Source organism: Pristis pectinata, chromosome 24 (assembly GCF_009764475.1).
Source record: "Pristis pectinata isolate sPriPec2 chromosome 24, sPriPec2.1.pri, whole genome shotgun sequence".
Lineage (NCBI taxonomy): Eukaryota > Metazoa > Chordata > Chondrichthyes > Rhinopristiformes > Pristidae > Pristis > Pristis pectinata.
In genome coordinates, this window is record NC_067428.1 from 33,655,969 (window position 1) to 33,673,998 (window position 18,030).

The 18,030-nt window shown below is 43.6% G+C and overlaps 1 protein-coding gene across 2 annotated transcripts in view; it reads right to left on the reverse strand.

Moving 5' to 3' along the window:
* Positions 1-18,030, reverse strand: part of LOC127582521 (tyrosine-protein kinase ZAP-70) — a 94,247-nt gene that overhangs the window by 46,601 nt on the left and 29,616 nt on the right. For both annotated transcript variants that reach the window (XM_052037852.1, XM_052037853.1), the window contains exon 2: positions 14,211-14,667. In XM_052037852.1, coding sequence (XP_051893812.1) covers positions 14,211-14,612 — 402 coding nt within the window. In that variant the 5' untranslated portion in view covers positions 14,613-14,667. The remainder of the gene's footprint in view (positions 1-14,210; positions 14,668-18,030) is intronic.

Below are 18,030 nucleotides of genomic sequence, written 5' to 3' on the forward strand. Positions count from 1 at the left end.
GTGTGTTTCAATGTTCATGTGACTAATAAAGATATCTTAATGATCTGGATGACGGAATTGAGGGCTTTGTGGATGATACAAAGATAGGTGGAGGGGCAGGTAGTGCTGAGGAAGCAGGGAGTCTGCAGAAGGACTTGGACAGGTTCAGAGAATGGGCAAAGAAGTGGCAAATAAAACACAGCGTAGGGAAGTGTACGGTCATGCACTTTGGTAGAAGGAATAAAGGCGTAGACTGTTTTCTAAATGGGGACCGAATTCAGAAATCAGAGGTGCAACGGGACTTGGGAGTCCCTAGTACAGGATTCCCTGAAGGTTAACTTGCAGGTTGAGTCGGTAGTAAGGAAGGCAAATGCAATGTTAGCATTCATTTCGAGAGGACTAGAATATAAAAGCAAGGATGTAATGCTGCGGCTTTATAAGACGTTTGTCAGACCACATTTGGAGTATTGTGAGCAGTTTTGGGCCCCATATCTAAGGAAGGATGTGCTGGCATTGGAGAGGGTCCAGAGGAGGTTTACAAGGATGATCCTGGGAATGAAAGGATTAATGTATGAGGAGTCTTTGATGGGTCTGGGCCTGAGTTTAGAAGGATGAGGGGGGAATCTCATTGAAACCTACGGAATATTGAAAGGCCTGGATAGAGTGGATGTGGAGAGGATGTTTCCAGTAGTAGGAGAGTCTAGGACCAGAGGGCACAGCCTCAGAATAGAAAGATGTCCCTATAGAACAGAGATGAGGAGGAATTTCTTTATGAAGGGTGTGGTGAATCTGTGGAATTCATTGCCACAGACGGCTGAGGAGGCCAAGTCATTGGGTGTATTTAAGCAGAGGTTGATAGGTTCCTGATTAGTAAATGCGTCAAAGGTTACGGGCTGAAGGCAGGAGAATGGGGTTGAGAGGGGAAAAAAAAAATCAGCCAAGATCGAAAGATGGAGCAGACTTGATGGCTGAATAGCCTAATTCTGTTCCTATGTTTTATGGTCCTATGGTTCTCATCTGTAGGTACACATGCAAGCATCTTCTTCTATCCTGTTCATCGAACTAGGATTGGTTCCCGGTTTGCTGGTAATGGTCGAGCAAGAACTACACTGGACCTTGAGGGAATAGATTGTGGTGGAAACAATTCTGTTGGTGCTGACGACATACTTGGTCAGGAATGCAGATTCCTCGGCAGTTACCATACATCTTGCTGATTTTGTGATAAAGTAAGCTGCAATAAAAGCTGGAATCATAGCTGGTACTGGCAATTGTTGGAGGCATCTCATTATATACCCAAAACATAACTGATGAAAGATTATCAATGCCAAACAATGCTCCATTTCTTTCTCTCTCTCCAAATGCTGACTGTCCTGCTGAGTATTTCCAAGTCTCTCTGTTTTCATTACATAGATGCAGAAGCCTGTCAGGGACAGTTTCTCAGCCCAGCTCTCTTCAGCCACTTTATCAATGATCATCTCATTTTCATTTGTTCACTTGATGACTCTGCTATTCAGTTCCATTCAGTTACACCCAAACTGCACTGACAGCTTGCTGGGCAACACTGTCAGCATGGACAAGTTGGGCCGAAGGGCCTGTTTCCCTGCTGTACAACTTTCTGACCCTTTGAACAATGCCCAGATGCCCAAGTAGTTGGTGACCCCAGCACCATGTACGTACATGGTAGTCACCATTTCAAACAGAGGGACTGGCCATTTTCTTGACCTTGAACAACAATCAGTTCCTTGAGAAACAGACAAGCAAATTGTGATAAATGCAACGTGTTTGGATTCTCAAAAGATATTCAACAGAAGACTCTTGGCTGAGGTGAGATCAGGGAGCAAGAAACATAGTAAAGATCAAACTGGCTACAAAACAAAACAACAGCGAGTGGAAATTAAAATGAATTACTTAGGCTGCAAACAATTCTGGTACTGCAATACAGGCATGTAATTGGAGGGTGAATTTCAATACAGAAAGATGCCAAATGATAAATTTTGATAGAAGAATAGGGACACATACTTCCTGGAAAATGGCAACGTGCAGGGGTGGAGCAGTAAACGGGTACAAATATATAAATCACCAAAAGGTATGAAGTGGGTCAATAAAGTCATTAAAAACATCAGACAAAGTTTTGGATTCATTCTAGAGGCAAAGATTGAAAAACGTTGAATTTATGTTCTTATATGGAATTCTGATAAGTACACTTTGGGTCCTCTGAACAAGTTTGGTCTACATGTTATAAGAAAGACCTAGAGGTAATGGAGAGTGTGCAAAGATTTATGAGGATGTATCAGAACTAAGGAACTTTACTCATCGGGAAATGAGTAATTAGGCAGGATCTAATGGGTCAACTGAGTGGCTCTATATAAAGGCAAATGAACAGTTGGCAAGTGGGAGGCTTTTAAAAAGATCATATCAAGAGTCCAGGGGCAGCATGTTCCTGATGGGGTAAAGGGTAGACATCCCAAGTTCAGGGAACCCTGGCTGAGGAGAGATATCAAAGTTCTGGTCAGGAAAAAGAAGGAAGCATACATTGTGTTTAGGCAGCTGGGTACAAATTGAATCCCTCAACGAATATAAAAGGTTTATGACCAGGCTTAAGAGGGAAATCAGGAGGACAAAAAAAGGGTATGAGATGGATTTGGCAGGCAGGGTTAAAGATAATCCCAAGAGGTTCTTCAGTTATAGTAACAGTAAAAGGGTGACTAAGGAGAGACTAGGTTCTCTTAAAGACCATCAGGGCCACCTATGTGTGGAGCCACAGGAGATGGCTGAGACTTTTAATGTCTATTTCTCCTCAGTGTTTACTGAGGAGAATATCATGGATGCCAGAGAAATGAGGGTAGTAAGTAGTGAGGTATTGGATCACGTGCTTATTACGAGGAAGGAGGTATTTGCAGCCTTGAAGCACATTAAGCTGGGCAAATCCACCGGACCTCATGGGAGGCCAGGGAAGAAATAGCAGAGGCCCTCGTTGAGATATTTGCTTCATCGCTACCCACTGGTGAAGTTCCAGAAGACTGGTGGCTAATGTTGTTCCATTGTTCAAGAAAGGTAGCGAGGGTAGGACTTTTTTGAAGAGGTAACTAAGGGGATAGATGAAGGTAGGGCAGTGGATGTTGTATGCCAGGACTTTAGTAAGGCCTTTGACAAGGTCCCACGTGGCAGGCTGATCTGGAAGGTTAGGTCGTATGGGATTCATGGGAGCTAGTGAGGTGGATTCAGAGTTGGCTCGATGCCAGGAAGCAGAAGGTGATGGTTGAAGGTCGATTCTCCGACTGGAGGCCTGTGACTAGTGGGGTGCCCCAGGGGTCAGTGTTGGGACCCCTGTTATTCATTATGTATGTAAATGATTTGGATATGAATGTACATGGCACGATTAGCAAGTTTGCTGATGATACTAAATTAGGGGGTCTTGTTGATCGTGAAGCAGGTTACAATGAATTGCAAAGAGATCTTGATCAGTTAGGGAGATGGGCTGAGGAATGGCAAATGGGTTTCAACTGATAAGTGTGAGGTGATGCATTTTGGACAGTCAAACCAGGGTAGGATTTATACAGTGAATGGCAGGGCACTGACGAGTGTTGTGGAACAGAGGGATCTGGGAGTACAGGTGCACAGTTCGCTAAGAGCGGCCGTGCAAGTAGACAGGGTGGTGAAGAAGGCGTGTAGCATGCTGGGCTTCATCAGTCAGGGCATCGAGTTCAGGAGTAGGGACATTATGTTGCAGTTATACAAGCCGTTGGTGAGGCCGCACTTGGAGTATTGTGTACAGTTTTGGTCACCCTGTTATAGGAAAGACATTGTCAAGCTGGAGAGGGTGCAGAAGAGATTTATGAGGATGCTGCCCGGACTAGAGGGCCTGAGTTATAGGGAGATGTTGGCCACGCTGGATCTTTATTCCTTGGAGCGTAGGTGAATGAGGGGTAACCTCATGGAAGTTTATAAAAGCATGAGGGGTATGGATAAGGTGGACGGTCATAGTCTTTTCCCCAGGGTTGGGGAGTCCAAAACTAGAGGGCACAGATACCAGGAAAGAAGGGAGAGATTTAAAAGAGACCTGACAGGTAACTTCTTTACACAGAGGGTGGTGAGGACCTGCCAGAGGAAGTGGTCGAGGCGGGTACAATTGCAACGTTTAAGAGGCATTTGAATAGGTACATGGAGGGGAGGGGCTTGGAGGGATATGGGCTGAACACAGGCAACTGGGACTAGCAAGGAGGATGCTGTGGTCAGCACAGACCAGTTGGGCTGAAGGGCCTGTTTCTGTGCTGTATTACTCTCTGACCCTAAATATTGAACATGTTGGAGTTATTTTATCTGGAAAAAGGACTGAGAAGTAAATTGATTAATGTCTTTTACATAGTGAAAGTGTTTATTCCAACAGAAAGAGAAATGAGAGTTCTATTGTTGGGGAAATGAGAATGACAGGCCAGAAATATAAAATTGTCGAGTCAGTCCCAAGGTACTGAGATTGTTGTTGCAATAGATCCTTCACTCCACCTCGTGTCTGGCTGGTGTCACCGAGATCGGCCCTCAAGCAATCTGACATGAGGTTAATTCAGTTTTGCATGGTAAGTGACTCTTCAAGCACAGTGAGCTGGTAGACCAGTGACCTAGGTTGGCTCACAGGGAGCTCACGTCCATTTTAATAAGTTTTGTTTTCAGTCCGTTCAGGCATCCACACACCTTCCTCAGAGAGGCCGAGGATGTCAGTTCAATGGGTGGAAATCTGAGCATGGAACAGCTTTGCTGGTTTCCATGGTAGCAGAACGCAGATCAAGAGTGACTTGGCCTGACAGATGTGAGATAATCATTAACAAATCCAACAAGGAATTCAGGGAAACCTATTACCCGATGAGTGATTAGAATTTAGAACTCTGTACAACTGGGATTAGTTGAAAGACAAAGGTGAGAGAATGTGCCTGGAGGCGGCGGAAGTGGGAGAAGTTCTCAATGAATGTTTCTCTTCGGTATTCACCAGGGAGAGGGGTCTTGATGACGCGGAAGGGAGTGCTGGTAGGGGTAATGTTCTCAAGGTTGTAGATATCAAGAGAGAGGATGTGTTGTAGTTGTTAAATAATATCAAGACGGATAAATCTCCGGGGCCTGACGGGATTTTCCCCAGGCTGCTTCGAGAGGCGAGGGAGGAGTTTGCTGAACCGCTGGTAAGGATCTTTGAGTCCTCGTTGTCCACGGGGATGGTGCCAGAGGATTGGAGTGCGGCGAATGTTGTTCGAAAAAGGTAGTAGGGATAGTCCAGGGAATTACAGACCGGTGAGCCTTACATCTGTGGTGGGTAAGCTGTTAGAAAGGATTCTAAGGGATAGGATCTATGAACACCTGGAGAATAATGGACTGATTAGGGAGAGCCAGCATGGATTTGTGAAGGGAAGATCTTGCCTCACAAGCCTGATAGAGTTCTTTGAGGAGGTGATGAGGAAGATTGATGAAGGTAGTGCGGTGGATGTGGTTTATATGGATTTTAGTAAGGCGTTTGATAAGGTACCTCATGGTAGGTACCTCAAGGTCAGAGGCCAAGGGATCCAGGGAAGCTTGGCTGTGTGGATTAGGAATTGGCTTGCATGTAGAAAGCAGAGGGTTGTGGTGGAGGGAGTGCCCTCGGATTGGAAGGCAGTGACTAGTGGTGTCCCGCAGGGATCGGTTCTGGGACCTCTACTTTTTGTGATATTTATAGATGACTTAGATGAGGGGGTGGAAGGCTGGGTTAGTAAGTTTGCAGACGACACTAAGATCGGCGGTGTTGTGGATAGTGTGGAGGGCTGTCGGAGCTTTCAGAGGGATATTGATAGGATGCAGAGCTGGGCTGACAAGTGGCAGATGGAATTCAATCCGGAGAAGTGTGAGGTGGTACACTTTGGAAGGGCAAACTCCAGGGCAGAGTACAGGGTAAATGGCAAGGTACTTGGCAGTGTAGAGGAGCAGAGGGATCTGGGGGTTCATATTCGCAGTTCACTGAAAGTTGCCTCACAGGTGGAAAGAGCAGTTAAGAAGGCCTATGGGATGTTAGCTTTCATAAATCGTGGGATTGAGTTTAAGAGCCGCGAAGTGATGATGCAGCTTTACAAAACTCTAGTTAGGCCACACTTAGAGTACTGTGTTCAGTTTTGGCCGCCTCATTATAGGAAGGATGTGGAGGCATTGGAGAGGGTACAGAGGAGATTTACCAGGATGCTGCCTGGATTACAGCGTATGGAATATGAGGAGAGGCTTAAGGTACTAGGGCTTTATTCACTGGAAAGGAGGAGGATGCGGGGAGACATGATAGAGGTATATAAAATATTGAGAGGAATAGATAGAGTAGACAGCCAGCGCCTCCTTCCCAGGGCACCAATGCTCAAGACGAGAGGGCATGGCTTTAAGGTTATGGGTGGGAGGTTCAGGGGAGATGTCAGGGGGAGGTTTTTCACCCAGAGAGTGGTTGGTGCATGGAATGCACTGCCTGGGGTGGTGGTGGAGGCAGATACATTGGACAGGTTCAAGAGTTTGTTGGATGGGCATATGGAGGAGTGTGGGATGGGGGGATATGCGGGAGGAAAGGTTTAGACAGTGTAAGGGTAGTTTGATGGACGGCACAACATGGTGGGCCGAAGGGCCTGTTTTGTGCTGTATGGTTCTATGGTTCTATGGTTAATTTAGCAGCACAGATACACTGAAGGCGAAGCTAAGTAATGAGGGCAAAAATAATTAGAAGGTTATATAATAGGGTCCGAATTGTGAATGCTCGTGGACAGGGTAAGTTGCAACAATAGTTAAAAGGTGAAACTGTTGTCTGTGCAATTGAATTCAATATCCGGTTCCTTCCATTACCCACTGTGACTGTGTAGACTTTACAGATCTGTGCATGCTCTGATCTATAGAATATAGTGTGCAACTCACCAGAGTTACCTTAACTCTGCTTCCAGTTGCTGCAAACTTTACTGCCAGAAAGATCAGAGATCACCATCACATTCAACTTTTCATGCCAATCCCAGAATTCTATCGTGGACATATTTTCCCATTCCCCTATCGTTGTCAGTCAATATCCTAGAATTTCCTGCCCAACCATATATCGACAGGTTGCTCCATTTCAAGATCAGTGCACTTTTCATCAGCGGCAATAAATTATGTCTTGCTCACCTTATCTATATCCTGAGGACACGTAGAAACTAACCAGAAATCAAACAATAATTGATCACAATCCAAGGTACTATTTTGTAATTAACAAAGACTTTATTATAAGTCTCGTTATTTTTCTGTTTTGGCTCTCCCAACTAACAACCTAACCTTACATTGTGAGAGCATTCCAAATGGCTCATCATAATTCACTTTTAACTCAAGGATTTGACCACTGAACTTCCTTCAGAAGATCTTGACCGCTTGGTGAACCTGTTGAGTTTAATAGCAATATCCGATTTAAAATCTAATTTTTGCTATGGACATAATTCTCTTTGTATTTATTTGACCGTGGCTCCTCGTTCAGCTTTGGAAACCGACAGCATAAATGTTAAAGAAATTATTCCAAGGAAGCTTCATCATTGACCAGATTGGTTGGATGTTAAATCATTGCCAGAATGATCCTCCAGGGGGAGTCACAATGTAACTTTAGCTCCAAGTTCCAGGCCCCACAGCAGCACAGAACAGCTCAAACAGCAAAGCACTGTTCGTGTCAGGGAAAATTTGAAGGCTTTTATACATATACATAAAATGAACAAAAAGTTAACTTTTATTAAATAAAAATCAAAATTTTTCAAATGATCCACAAAGATCTGTTGGTTAAAGTGATCAAGTTCTTCTATTTGGTTCAATGCATAATCAATTTGGAGAGAATTATTGTTCAGAGGGAAATAAAGCCTGAGCCTCCCACTGTGAACAATGCAGAAACAGACAGAGGACTTCACCAATAAGATCTTGTGTATGACTGGCAACATGCAAGGTAGGCTGAGATGACATTATGACGGATAAGGTTGTATGCCTTCTTTTCAGAGAAGAAATGAGTAACCATGAACTGCAGATCTCTCCCAGTGTCCCTGATGTATCTTCAATCTAGCCTGTTCCAGTGAGTCAACACGGAGTAGAAAAATAGGAGCAGGAGTAGGCAATTCGGTCCTTCAAACCTACCCCATTGTTCAATATGACCATGGCTGATCGTTTGTTTGATTACCATATTTCTGCTCTCTCCTCATACTCTTGATGCCTTTTCTGTCTAGAAATCCATCCAGCTACTTGTTAAATATATATTCAGCAACTTGGCCTCCACAGCCCTCTGTGGTAGAGAATGCCATAGGTTCATCAAGTCAAGTCAGGTTTATTGCCGTGTGCACAAGTACGGTGAGGTACAAGTACAATGAAAATCTTGTTTGCGGCAGCATCACAGGCACTTAGATTCCGACAATTTCGACTGTCATCACCCTCAGAGTGAAGAGATTTCTCCCCATTTAAATGTTTTAACCCACAAACTGAGGATGTGACCACTCTTCCTGGAACCTCTAGCCAAGGGAAGCACATTCTCCCAGCCTGTCTAGCCCTGTCAGAACTTTGGACATTTCCATGAGATCCTCTCATTCTTCTAAACTCTATGAATACAAACATGGTCGTTCCAATCCAGCCCCATACAACAGTCCTGCCAACCCAGGAATCAGGCTAGAGAATATGCACTCCCTCCATGGGAAGTACATCCTTCCCCTGGTCAGGAGCTGCACACCCCACAACAGGAGCAGTCTCACCAGGTCCTACAATTGTAATAAGTCATCCTTGCTCCTGAGCTCAAAACTTCTCACAATGAAAGTCAATTTACTGTTTGCCCTCTTAACTGCTTGCTTCACCTGTATATTTGCTCTCAGTGACTGGTGTACAAGTACATCCAGCTCCCTTTGTACATCAAATCTATCAACATTTAAATATTTCTGTTTTTCTTAACCATGCCCAGTCTTCAGGCATTCTCAGTTTTCTGGTAGCTTCATGTGACTGCTCTTCAGGTCTGAACACTTTTTGTTAGACTCGGTTGCATCTTTTTTCTTTAGTGTTTCTCTGCTGGGAAGGAGGGTATTAGGGGCAGGCATGGTAGTGTAGCAGTTAGCATAACGCTATTACAGCGCCAGCGACCCAGATTCAGTTCCGGCTGCTGTCTGTAAGGAGTTTGTACGTTCTCCCTGTGTCTGTGTGGGTTTCCTCCGGGTGCTCCGGTTTCCTCCCATGTTCCAAAGACGTATGGGTTAGGAAGTTGTGGGCATGTTATGTTGGTGCCAGAAGCGTGGCGACACTTGTGGGCTGCCCCCAGAGCACTCGACGCAAAAAAACACTGTGTTTTGATGTACATGTGACTAATAAAGGAGTCTTATCTCATGAGTGTTGCTGTACCTGCAGCCCTTCCTTAAATATCAGCTAGTGTTTATCCACCATCACGCCTTCAATGACCCTGCCCAATCTATCACAGCCAACACAGTCTTCATTCTTTGTAGTTTCCTTTGTTTAACTTTAGGACTCTTCTCTCAGTTTGAACAACTCCACTTTTCAGTTTAACTCAAACTGTTTATGAATAGTGAATAACTCTCTCACTTTGGGAACATCTCTCCAGCATCATCTACCATCTCAGACTCCTCACCTAATTTAAATACAGGGAATTTGATGCCCAAAAGGCTTAAAGTAAATAAAATGATCCTTGTCTAAGGATCACATGGTGCACAAAATTAAGATTAATCACAACTGTTGCAAATTCTGAAAACTTGGAATAAATTACTGAAATAGCTGAATTTTATTACAGGTAAAGGCAAAAGGCAGTTGATGGCCTTTCACGTCTGATATTTCAGGAAGAGTGCTGGCATTGTTTCTCTGACTCTTAGTTCTTTCAAGAAATGTTTAGCTCATGTGTCAAGTTTGCTTTGGATTTTTAATGTGGGGTACTCATGTACAAAAGAATCACCCATGTGGCTGAAATCCCTTTCCCCATTATCTTAACCTGTTCATGTTACACAGATTCAAATATCAGAGAAGAGAATGTCAGGTGCATGTGTATGCTTATTTACCACAGCATCCCATCAGAGACCTAGTTCTGACTTATGCTCGTCCCACAATTTTTTTAACTTCATCAAATAAATTACATTTTCAGAGGAGAAAGAGACATATTAATGGAATAATGTACCTCGTTAAAAGGTGGAGATTTACAACGAGAGGTGTGATGGAAATGTTTGGGGTTATAAAAGGTGGATCTCTCTGTAAAATAACTTTTACATGCATTATTCATTTCAAACTGAATTTGTGAATTCTGTTCTCATCAAGGCTGCAGGAATGTAGACAGATTTTCCTCTGATAAATTCTTCGTAAGAGAGAGCAGTGAGGAGGAGAGAGCCGTGAGGAGGAGAGAGCCGTGAGGAGGAGAGAGCAGTGAGGAGGAGAGAGCCGTGAGGAGGAGAGAGCAGTGAGGAGGAGAGAGCCGTGAGGAGGAGAGAGCCGTGAGGAGGAGAGAGCAGTGAGGAGGAGAGAGCCGTGAGGAGGAGAGAGCCGTGAGGAGGAGAGAGCCGTGAGGAGAGGAGAGCCGTGAGGAGGAGAGAGCCGTGAGGAGAGGAGAGCCGTGAGGAGGAGAGAGCCGTGAGGAGAGGAGAGCCGTGAGGAGGAGAGAGCCGTGAGGAGGAGAGAGCCGTGAGGAGGAGAGGAGAGCCGTCATCGGCAGAGCCACGTGGTTTTGTGTCTGTTGCATATTTCCTGCAGATTTAGGAAACTCGATATTAAAGCAAATGGAATTGTATGTGATGCAGGAATAATGTTTTAGCACATCCCACACCGTCGTGTGGGGATTGCTCAGAGCTGCCATCTGACAACTGCATTGTAATCTGGGCGTGATCGGGTGTAGTTCGCAACTTCCTCAATATTCAGCTAACTACTCCTCGTTGCAGAATGCCTGCAAGGTCAAACCAATAGCTGGAGGTCTTCTCATTCTGACACTAGCTCACAAGTCTAAGGTTTACATCGCTGCACACTTACAAACCATGCTGCTGGGTACTACTTTTCCCAATCTGCCATTTGAAACACAGCAGGGTCCCTGACCCAAATCAATGGCTGGTTTCTCCATCCACAGATGTTGCTTGACTGGTTGAGTTGTTCCAGCATTTTCTGGTTTTGTTTTGATTTCTTCTTTATAAATACAAAGTAGGTTAATCACACAAACCTTCCAGTTTCACCCAGGATCATGTTGACCACATGACAACTACACAGCCAAACATATACAGGGGGCGAGGAGACGTCATCGGCCGCTCCCCATTCCACAGTCATCCACATGTGTTATTACCTAATTCAAACCAAGTCACCAACAGCAGTAAAGCTCTGTCCAACTGTACAACAATGTACCTCAGTAGCTAACCTGCGAGAGCTGCTCCTATTGCTCCATTGTAATGGTTTCCTTCTGCAACACCAACATTCCTCTGTGCCTTCTGAGTGTGATTACCAATGCCATCAGGCTGAGTTCAGGTTGTGGAACGAACAGGAAGATTATGCATTCAGGATTTGGACACATTTCCCAGATGTAATTTTGTTGTTTCAAGTTAAAGTTCAAGAAGAAATATGTACCACATGTACATTTTTAGGTCAGATTATCAGTAATTATTCTTGAGTTTATCAAGATGAATCATAGAACCAAGGGTTGCAATTGATAGCATGATTTCACATCTAGGAAATGGCAGGGTCCAACCAAATTAGGTGGTGATGATTGAGCAACACTCCACATCACATTTTCCACTTGAGACATTGCAAAGTTGGCAGTATAAAGGTCATCATGATTCCGTCAGCCGGTGTTGCTAGGGTCCGTGAAGACCTGGAGATATCCCGCCATATGGAAAGTAATAAATTTCAGGACAATTTCTGTAAAATATATGGTTTGGGTATCGTGTCATGCTCCCTATGTATACAAGGTCTCATTCTTAGTGTTGATTAGGTCGGTTTATTTCATGTACACCAGGGTACAATGAAATCCCTAGTTCACATGAAGCTCACAGAATAAACAGTATACGTGGTAATAGTAGATACAATGACGAGTGCAGAATGGGGCAAAGATAGTGGTGTAGCCTGAGGTGGTGCAAGAAAAAAGCTAAGGTGACAGTGGTGGGGTAACCGAGAGAGGGAGAATTCAGAGTGCAGAACGTGGCAGCTGCGAAAGAGGTAATCGGTTCAGGAGGCTGATAGCAGTGGGGAAGAAGTGTTGTGGTGGGCACATAGATAAGAGATTCTCTGTGTCTATCTCTAGTCCTCTCTCCCTCTCTGTAAGTTCTTTTGTTTAATAAAGCAATTTGTTAGTTTAACATACCGGCTTTCTCCCAGTCCTGATCCCCTCTCATATTGAAAGTTTATTTTCAGGTTTTTATTGACAATGATTCTTCTTTCCTAATTTAAGCACCATGGACTAGATCACATTTTGATTCTCTGCTCTGAAGCGAATATTATTTCACCCTTTATAGTGCAATTCAACATTAAATTAATTTGATATTTGTCACAATGCCAGTCCACTGAAAGCACAGTCAGCCACAGGCCAAAGATTCTTTCCTCTGTGTCACTCACAGACTTGTCGTCCTTCTTATCCACAGCTGTCTCAGACCTCCAGCATCACGATAAATAATAATTTTTCTTGGTGGGCTCTGACTCTCTCTTCCCCAGGTGGAGATGTCCTTTGCCCTCACCTACTTCCCTGGACTCTTCACATTGCTCACCACCCTTCAACACCTTGTCCGCATCAAATCTGGAAGATGCATCTTGGTGCTTTGATGCATCCTAGAATCAAGTGGATGGCCCTGGGCAGCACCAGGGCTGCAACTGGTGCAGAGGCTGAGAAACGCACCTATAAAACTCAGCTGAAAGTCTTTGACCATTGGCAAAGCCCCAGACCAAGAAAATTGAAATGATTGCAAATTAAACTGCCACAAATGAAAGCTTAAGAACAAATATAATATAGCTAGTAAATGTTAGCAGCATGGAATAAATGCTAAAGGTCTGATTTTTACTCCCTTCTTCTATTAGAAAGGAGCTTGGGGAGTCTTAAAACCAGAACATTGTTCTCATCAGCTTCAGTTTCATTGCTGCCACTCCCCACTTTTACAGATGCATTGATGGAAGGGTTCAAGGGCTTCATCCCAGACAGATAAGATTATTATTATATTAAAAAAAATCAGTGTTTACTGATTATATCGCACAGAGCATGCTGAAATTGTGATGTTTGGTTGCAAGATTAGCAACCACTTGCCAACCGTCAAGTATTTTCAGATGAATTTTCTGGGTGAGACTTGTAACCCACCTGCGTCACTCCACCACGTGCCCAGGGGAGGACCCACCACGTCTCCAGGGGAGGACCTACCACGTCCCCAGGGGAGGACTGAGATGGTTAATATTTCTTTCTGGGCAGGAGGAGCAGGTGCACACCTTCAGGCACTGCTGAGATGTTTGGAGCTCACCTGCCCTGAGCTTCACACCCCAAACACAACATTGATCAGAAGTCAGGTGGTAACTTCCCCCACCCACTGCAACCTGTTGCCCTCCCCTCCATCTCCCCCAACCTCCATGTCAACATGCTTACATGACTGCTGCTGAGTCCCCAAAGACTTCCCGCTCTCGCCTGCTGGTCGACCTCCAAAATGGTCATTCCCAACACATTACCACTGAGTTACTCTTCGCACTGAGCCTTGCCTTGGAGCACTTATGCACAGTCAATGTCAACACAAGATTTGAATCATCAACTAATTTTTAATTACACTTTTAAAATGTCAAAACTACTGTGAATATTTTACTCATGACTTTCTAGACCAATCCCAATATACTTTACTATAAGAATCTAATAGCCATTGAGAATAATTTTTTATTTGCGCACTGAATTTAAGAATCATAGAAACATACAGCACAGAAATGTGCCCTTATGATCCACCTCGTCCATGCCAACCATGATGCCTCTCTGCACTAATACCATTTGCCTGCATTAGGCCTGTGTCCCTCGATGTGTCTCCTATGCAAGTACCTGTCCAAGTGCCTTTTAAACATTGTATCAGCCTCCGTCACCTCCTCTTAGAACACCTAATGTATTTGAGAAACAAAGGACTGCAGATGTGTCCACCTAATTTATTTACTGTATTACATACCCCTGCTACTACATTTAACCAGAATCACATGTTAAAATTGAAATTGCGTCAGTTATAAAAGGAACTGAATTGACTTGTTTCACCAATGAGCTGATCCCTTAATATTTACTTAATAATTACCTCCAGGTTCCATGTCTGGCGAGCATACTCTCGTAACATATTTTCTCTGATACTGTCAAATACTCCAGGCTTGGGATCGACACCAGGGGGTCGAAGGCAAGGCTTCCGAAGCACAAAGCACAGTCCGTCGGCATCCTTTGAGTAATATTCACAGAGCTCTTCAGGCCCACAGTGAGACTTGCCACCAGCAATGGCATAAGTCCCGTTCAACTGCCGCTCGATTGTGTAATGGTGAGTCTTTTGATCAAAGACAACTGATAAGACATAACCTCCAAGGTTACGCAGGCACACACGCAACAGAAAGAGCCCATCAGACATCCCTCCCAGCCGAAGGAATTCATCCGCCTCAGAACGGGATATGCTGCCATAAAAAAATGGCAGGTGGAAAGCAATATCTCGCATGGTCAGTGCAGGCTGTCTTGCTTTGGATCAGTCTTTGTTTCTTGCCTTCTTGTACCTAAGTAACAACAAAAGGATCAGTGTACAGCAAGGATAATCAGTTTGACAAAAATAGTATATCTGACGAGATTTTGGCATATTTCTGTTGTAACAGATTGCAAGTTGTGAAGATTATTTTGACATATTAGTCAAGTCAAACCAAGTCGAGTTTACTGCCATTTGCACAAGTACAGTGAGGTACAGGTACAATGAAAAACTTGCTTTCAGCAGCACGCAGCCATGTATGTACAGACAACACACAGAATATAAATTAGTTACACACAATTCGATAAGCGGCCATTGCCTGATCAATATCAAAATAACAGCTTCCTTGATCCTCCCTCTTATTCCTCTTGTTTTTTGTGCATCTAATGCTTACGAGGTAGAGAGCACCTGCAGAACACAGCTGAATCGGCCCAAGCTACGACCATAAATCCTCCACTCCCGGGATGTCCAAAGTCAGGAGCAGAAGCTCCATTATTCCCAGAAACCTCTGATGACATTAACTGCAATCCCAAGTGATGATGGAGAAGCTGAAAAAGTAACTTGAATTTTTTCCAGAACTTCATCTCTCCTGCTAAAATCCCCCAACCTCACCGAGGAGCATGTGTCCTAACACCATTTTCTGCATCCAACTGATCTTAATTCTAAGCATTAATACATTGTCATGGAAGTTGAGAATAAAATGTAGGAATCAAATGTTATCTTGCAGCAACAAAATTACAAACTTCAGCTCCATAACAGGATACTTTGGCTGCTGTGGCTCAGTCGTTGTTCAAAGGCTGAACCTTTATACATGTGGAACCTTTCAGGCTACAACTGGAGACATTTGCAATGTTTCACAGTCAATTAAATTCCTATTTAATTCACAGTCAATTGTTGCTGAAGGGAGTTACTGATGCTCTCCATACCAAGTCAGCGTACATTTAAAGTGCTCTTATCAGAGTAGCAAACGGAGCAAGCAGGTGGCTTCACAAGAAACACAGAGTGTCTCATGGTGCAAGATGCCACTGCCTGCTTGCACGCCTCAGTTAGGAGAATGTGGCGTTTACGGAGCACGTTGGTGATGTGGGCTTTATTAGTTTCACACATCAAGTACCAGTTTGTTTTTTATTGCCCTTCTTTATGTTCATTTTCATGGCTGTTTTACTTTTTCCATGTTTAATTGCAATGATCTTGCTTCTTATCAAGTACTAGAACTAAGCTCCTTCAGTGTTTTAATGTGACACGTGAACATTTTCTGAAAAATTAAAGGTTTCTGTTAAAACACAGCAACTATTTGTGTTGCACCTGCATCTTGTGTGCTAAGTTAGTTCAACCACATAAGAGCAAGGCAGTGAGCCCTGTTGCTACTTCCGGTGTTTTGGTTTCCTGCAGATTGTTCAGAAGTCGGTTGTTTGAGAATTCCGCTCCCATTACAAAAGACACTTGAGATTTCTTTACACATCACTTCTTAATTTTGAGTAAAACTACCTTTACTTAGTTCTACTATACTTAATGAATGAATTTAACATTAGCTCCCTATTTAATTCATCAAATGGGCAATGGAATGTTAACACATAAACCTGTTCCATTCTTACTGAGACCCAATACAAGATTATGGTTGATTTTTTTGGCAGAATTATTTTCCTCAACCTGTCTACTCCCAGTTAACCAGGCACAATAATTGGTTATGATTTGCAAGGTGATTACAGAAACATAACAAAGAGAAACAGATGTAGATCATTGGCTCCTTCATGACCACTCTCCCTTTCAGTAAGATCATGCTGATCTTTAACCTCAGTACAACTTTCCTGCATATTCCTTGATTTATTTAACATTTAAAAATCTATCAATTTGTCTTGAATATATTCAGCAAGTGAGCCTCTACAGCCCTCCTGGGTAGACAATTCCACAGAATCATCACCCGCTGGGTGAAGAAATTTCTTCTCATCTCAGTCCTGAATGTCTGACCCTTACTCTGAGACTGAGATCCCTTGTTCTAAATTCCCCAGCCAGGGGAGACATCCTCCCTGCATCCATACTAAGATCAGATATCTTCATTAGTCACATGTATATCAAACACACAGTGAAATGCATCTTTTGTGTAGAGTGTTCGAGGGGCAGCCTGCAAGAGTCGCCACGCTTCTGGTGCCAACATAGCATGCCCACAATTCCCTAACCCGTAAGTCTTTGGAATGTGGGAGGAATCTGGAGCACCAGGAAGAAACCCACGCAGACACAGGGAGAACATACAAACACCTTACAGACAGCAGCTGGAATTGAACCTGGGTCACTGGCGCTGTAAAGGTGTCACGCTGACCGCTACACTACCGTGCTGTCTGATAAGAATTTATATACACTGACAAGCCCTATAAGAATTTTGTATATTTCAATGAGATCACCTCTTATTCTTCTAAACAACCAACGTTTATTAATTGTACCATAAATTTGAACGTTGTGCTTCTGTCAGTTCTGTTTGTTTTTAAGGAAAACATTGAAAACTTGGTGAAATTCTTGACGCTGAGCTGAGCATAAACTTTCATTTTACTGGTGGCAGCCCACCCTTTAATTTCTGTGATGGAGATTCTGCCAACTGCTGCCCCCCGTGGGTGTGTCAGGGCGGTTCTCAGGCTTCCTGTGGGACAGTATTGGAACATACAACATTTTGCACTTTTTCCAAAGAGTTCCAAATGTTTATAAAATTAAGGCAACATATACTATTTATGATATGATTTTTTTGATGGTCCTGTTTGCCTTTCAGTATAGGTTACAGTGTCCACCACTGGTCTTACAGGAATGTGTGTGCTATCAGTCAAGTCTCTGGAACTTGGTGTGCTGCCTGTGTTCTTGGGGTAAGGTCGGGAGAAGCTCCACTGCATTGCACTTCTGCATGAAGCGGACCCTAATGAACTTCAGGAGCTTTGAAGTAAACTTAGATGATCTACTAACGTTAATGATTAACTTAACATGATAGAAAATCAGGAACCCTGGGATTCCATTCCCTGACACACATGAATGATAGAAAAATAGGGAGCTATGTTGGAGGGAAGGGTTAGGTAAATCATAAAATGTTGGCACAACATTGTGGGCCAAAGGTCCTGTACTGTGCTGTAATATTCTATGTTCTATATTTGATGCAAGTATTGTCAGGCTCAAGAGAACAAAAGGAGGTTCTTTCTGAGATTCCACTCCCCTTTTCTACCATCTCTTGGAATTACAGACCTGGTAATTGACAGCAAGCTATTCACTTCCTTCTGAGGATGGCTCCAAAATCAAAAGCAAGTTCGATATGGTTCCATGTGATTATATTGACACATCCATTTATTGCCCTACTGCACAAAGGAGGAAGGTGAGATGTGCCATAATTTCCTGCATGTTGAGTTGACAGTCAAAAATTCCA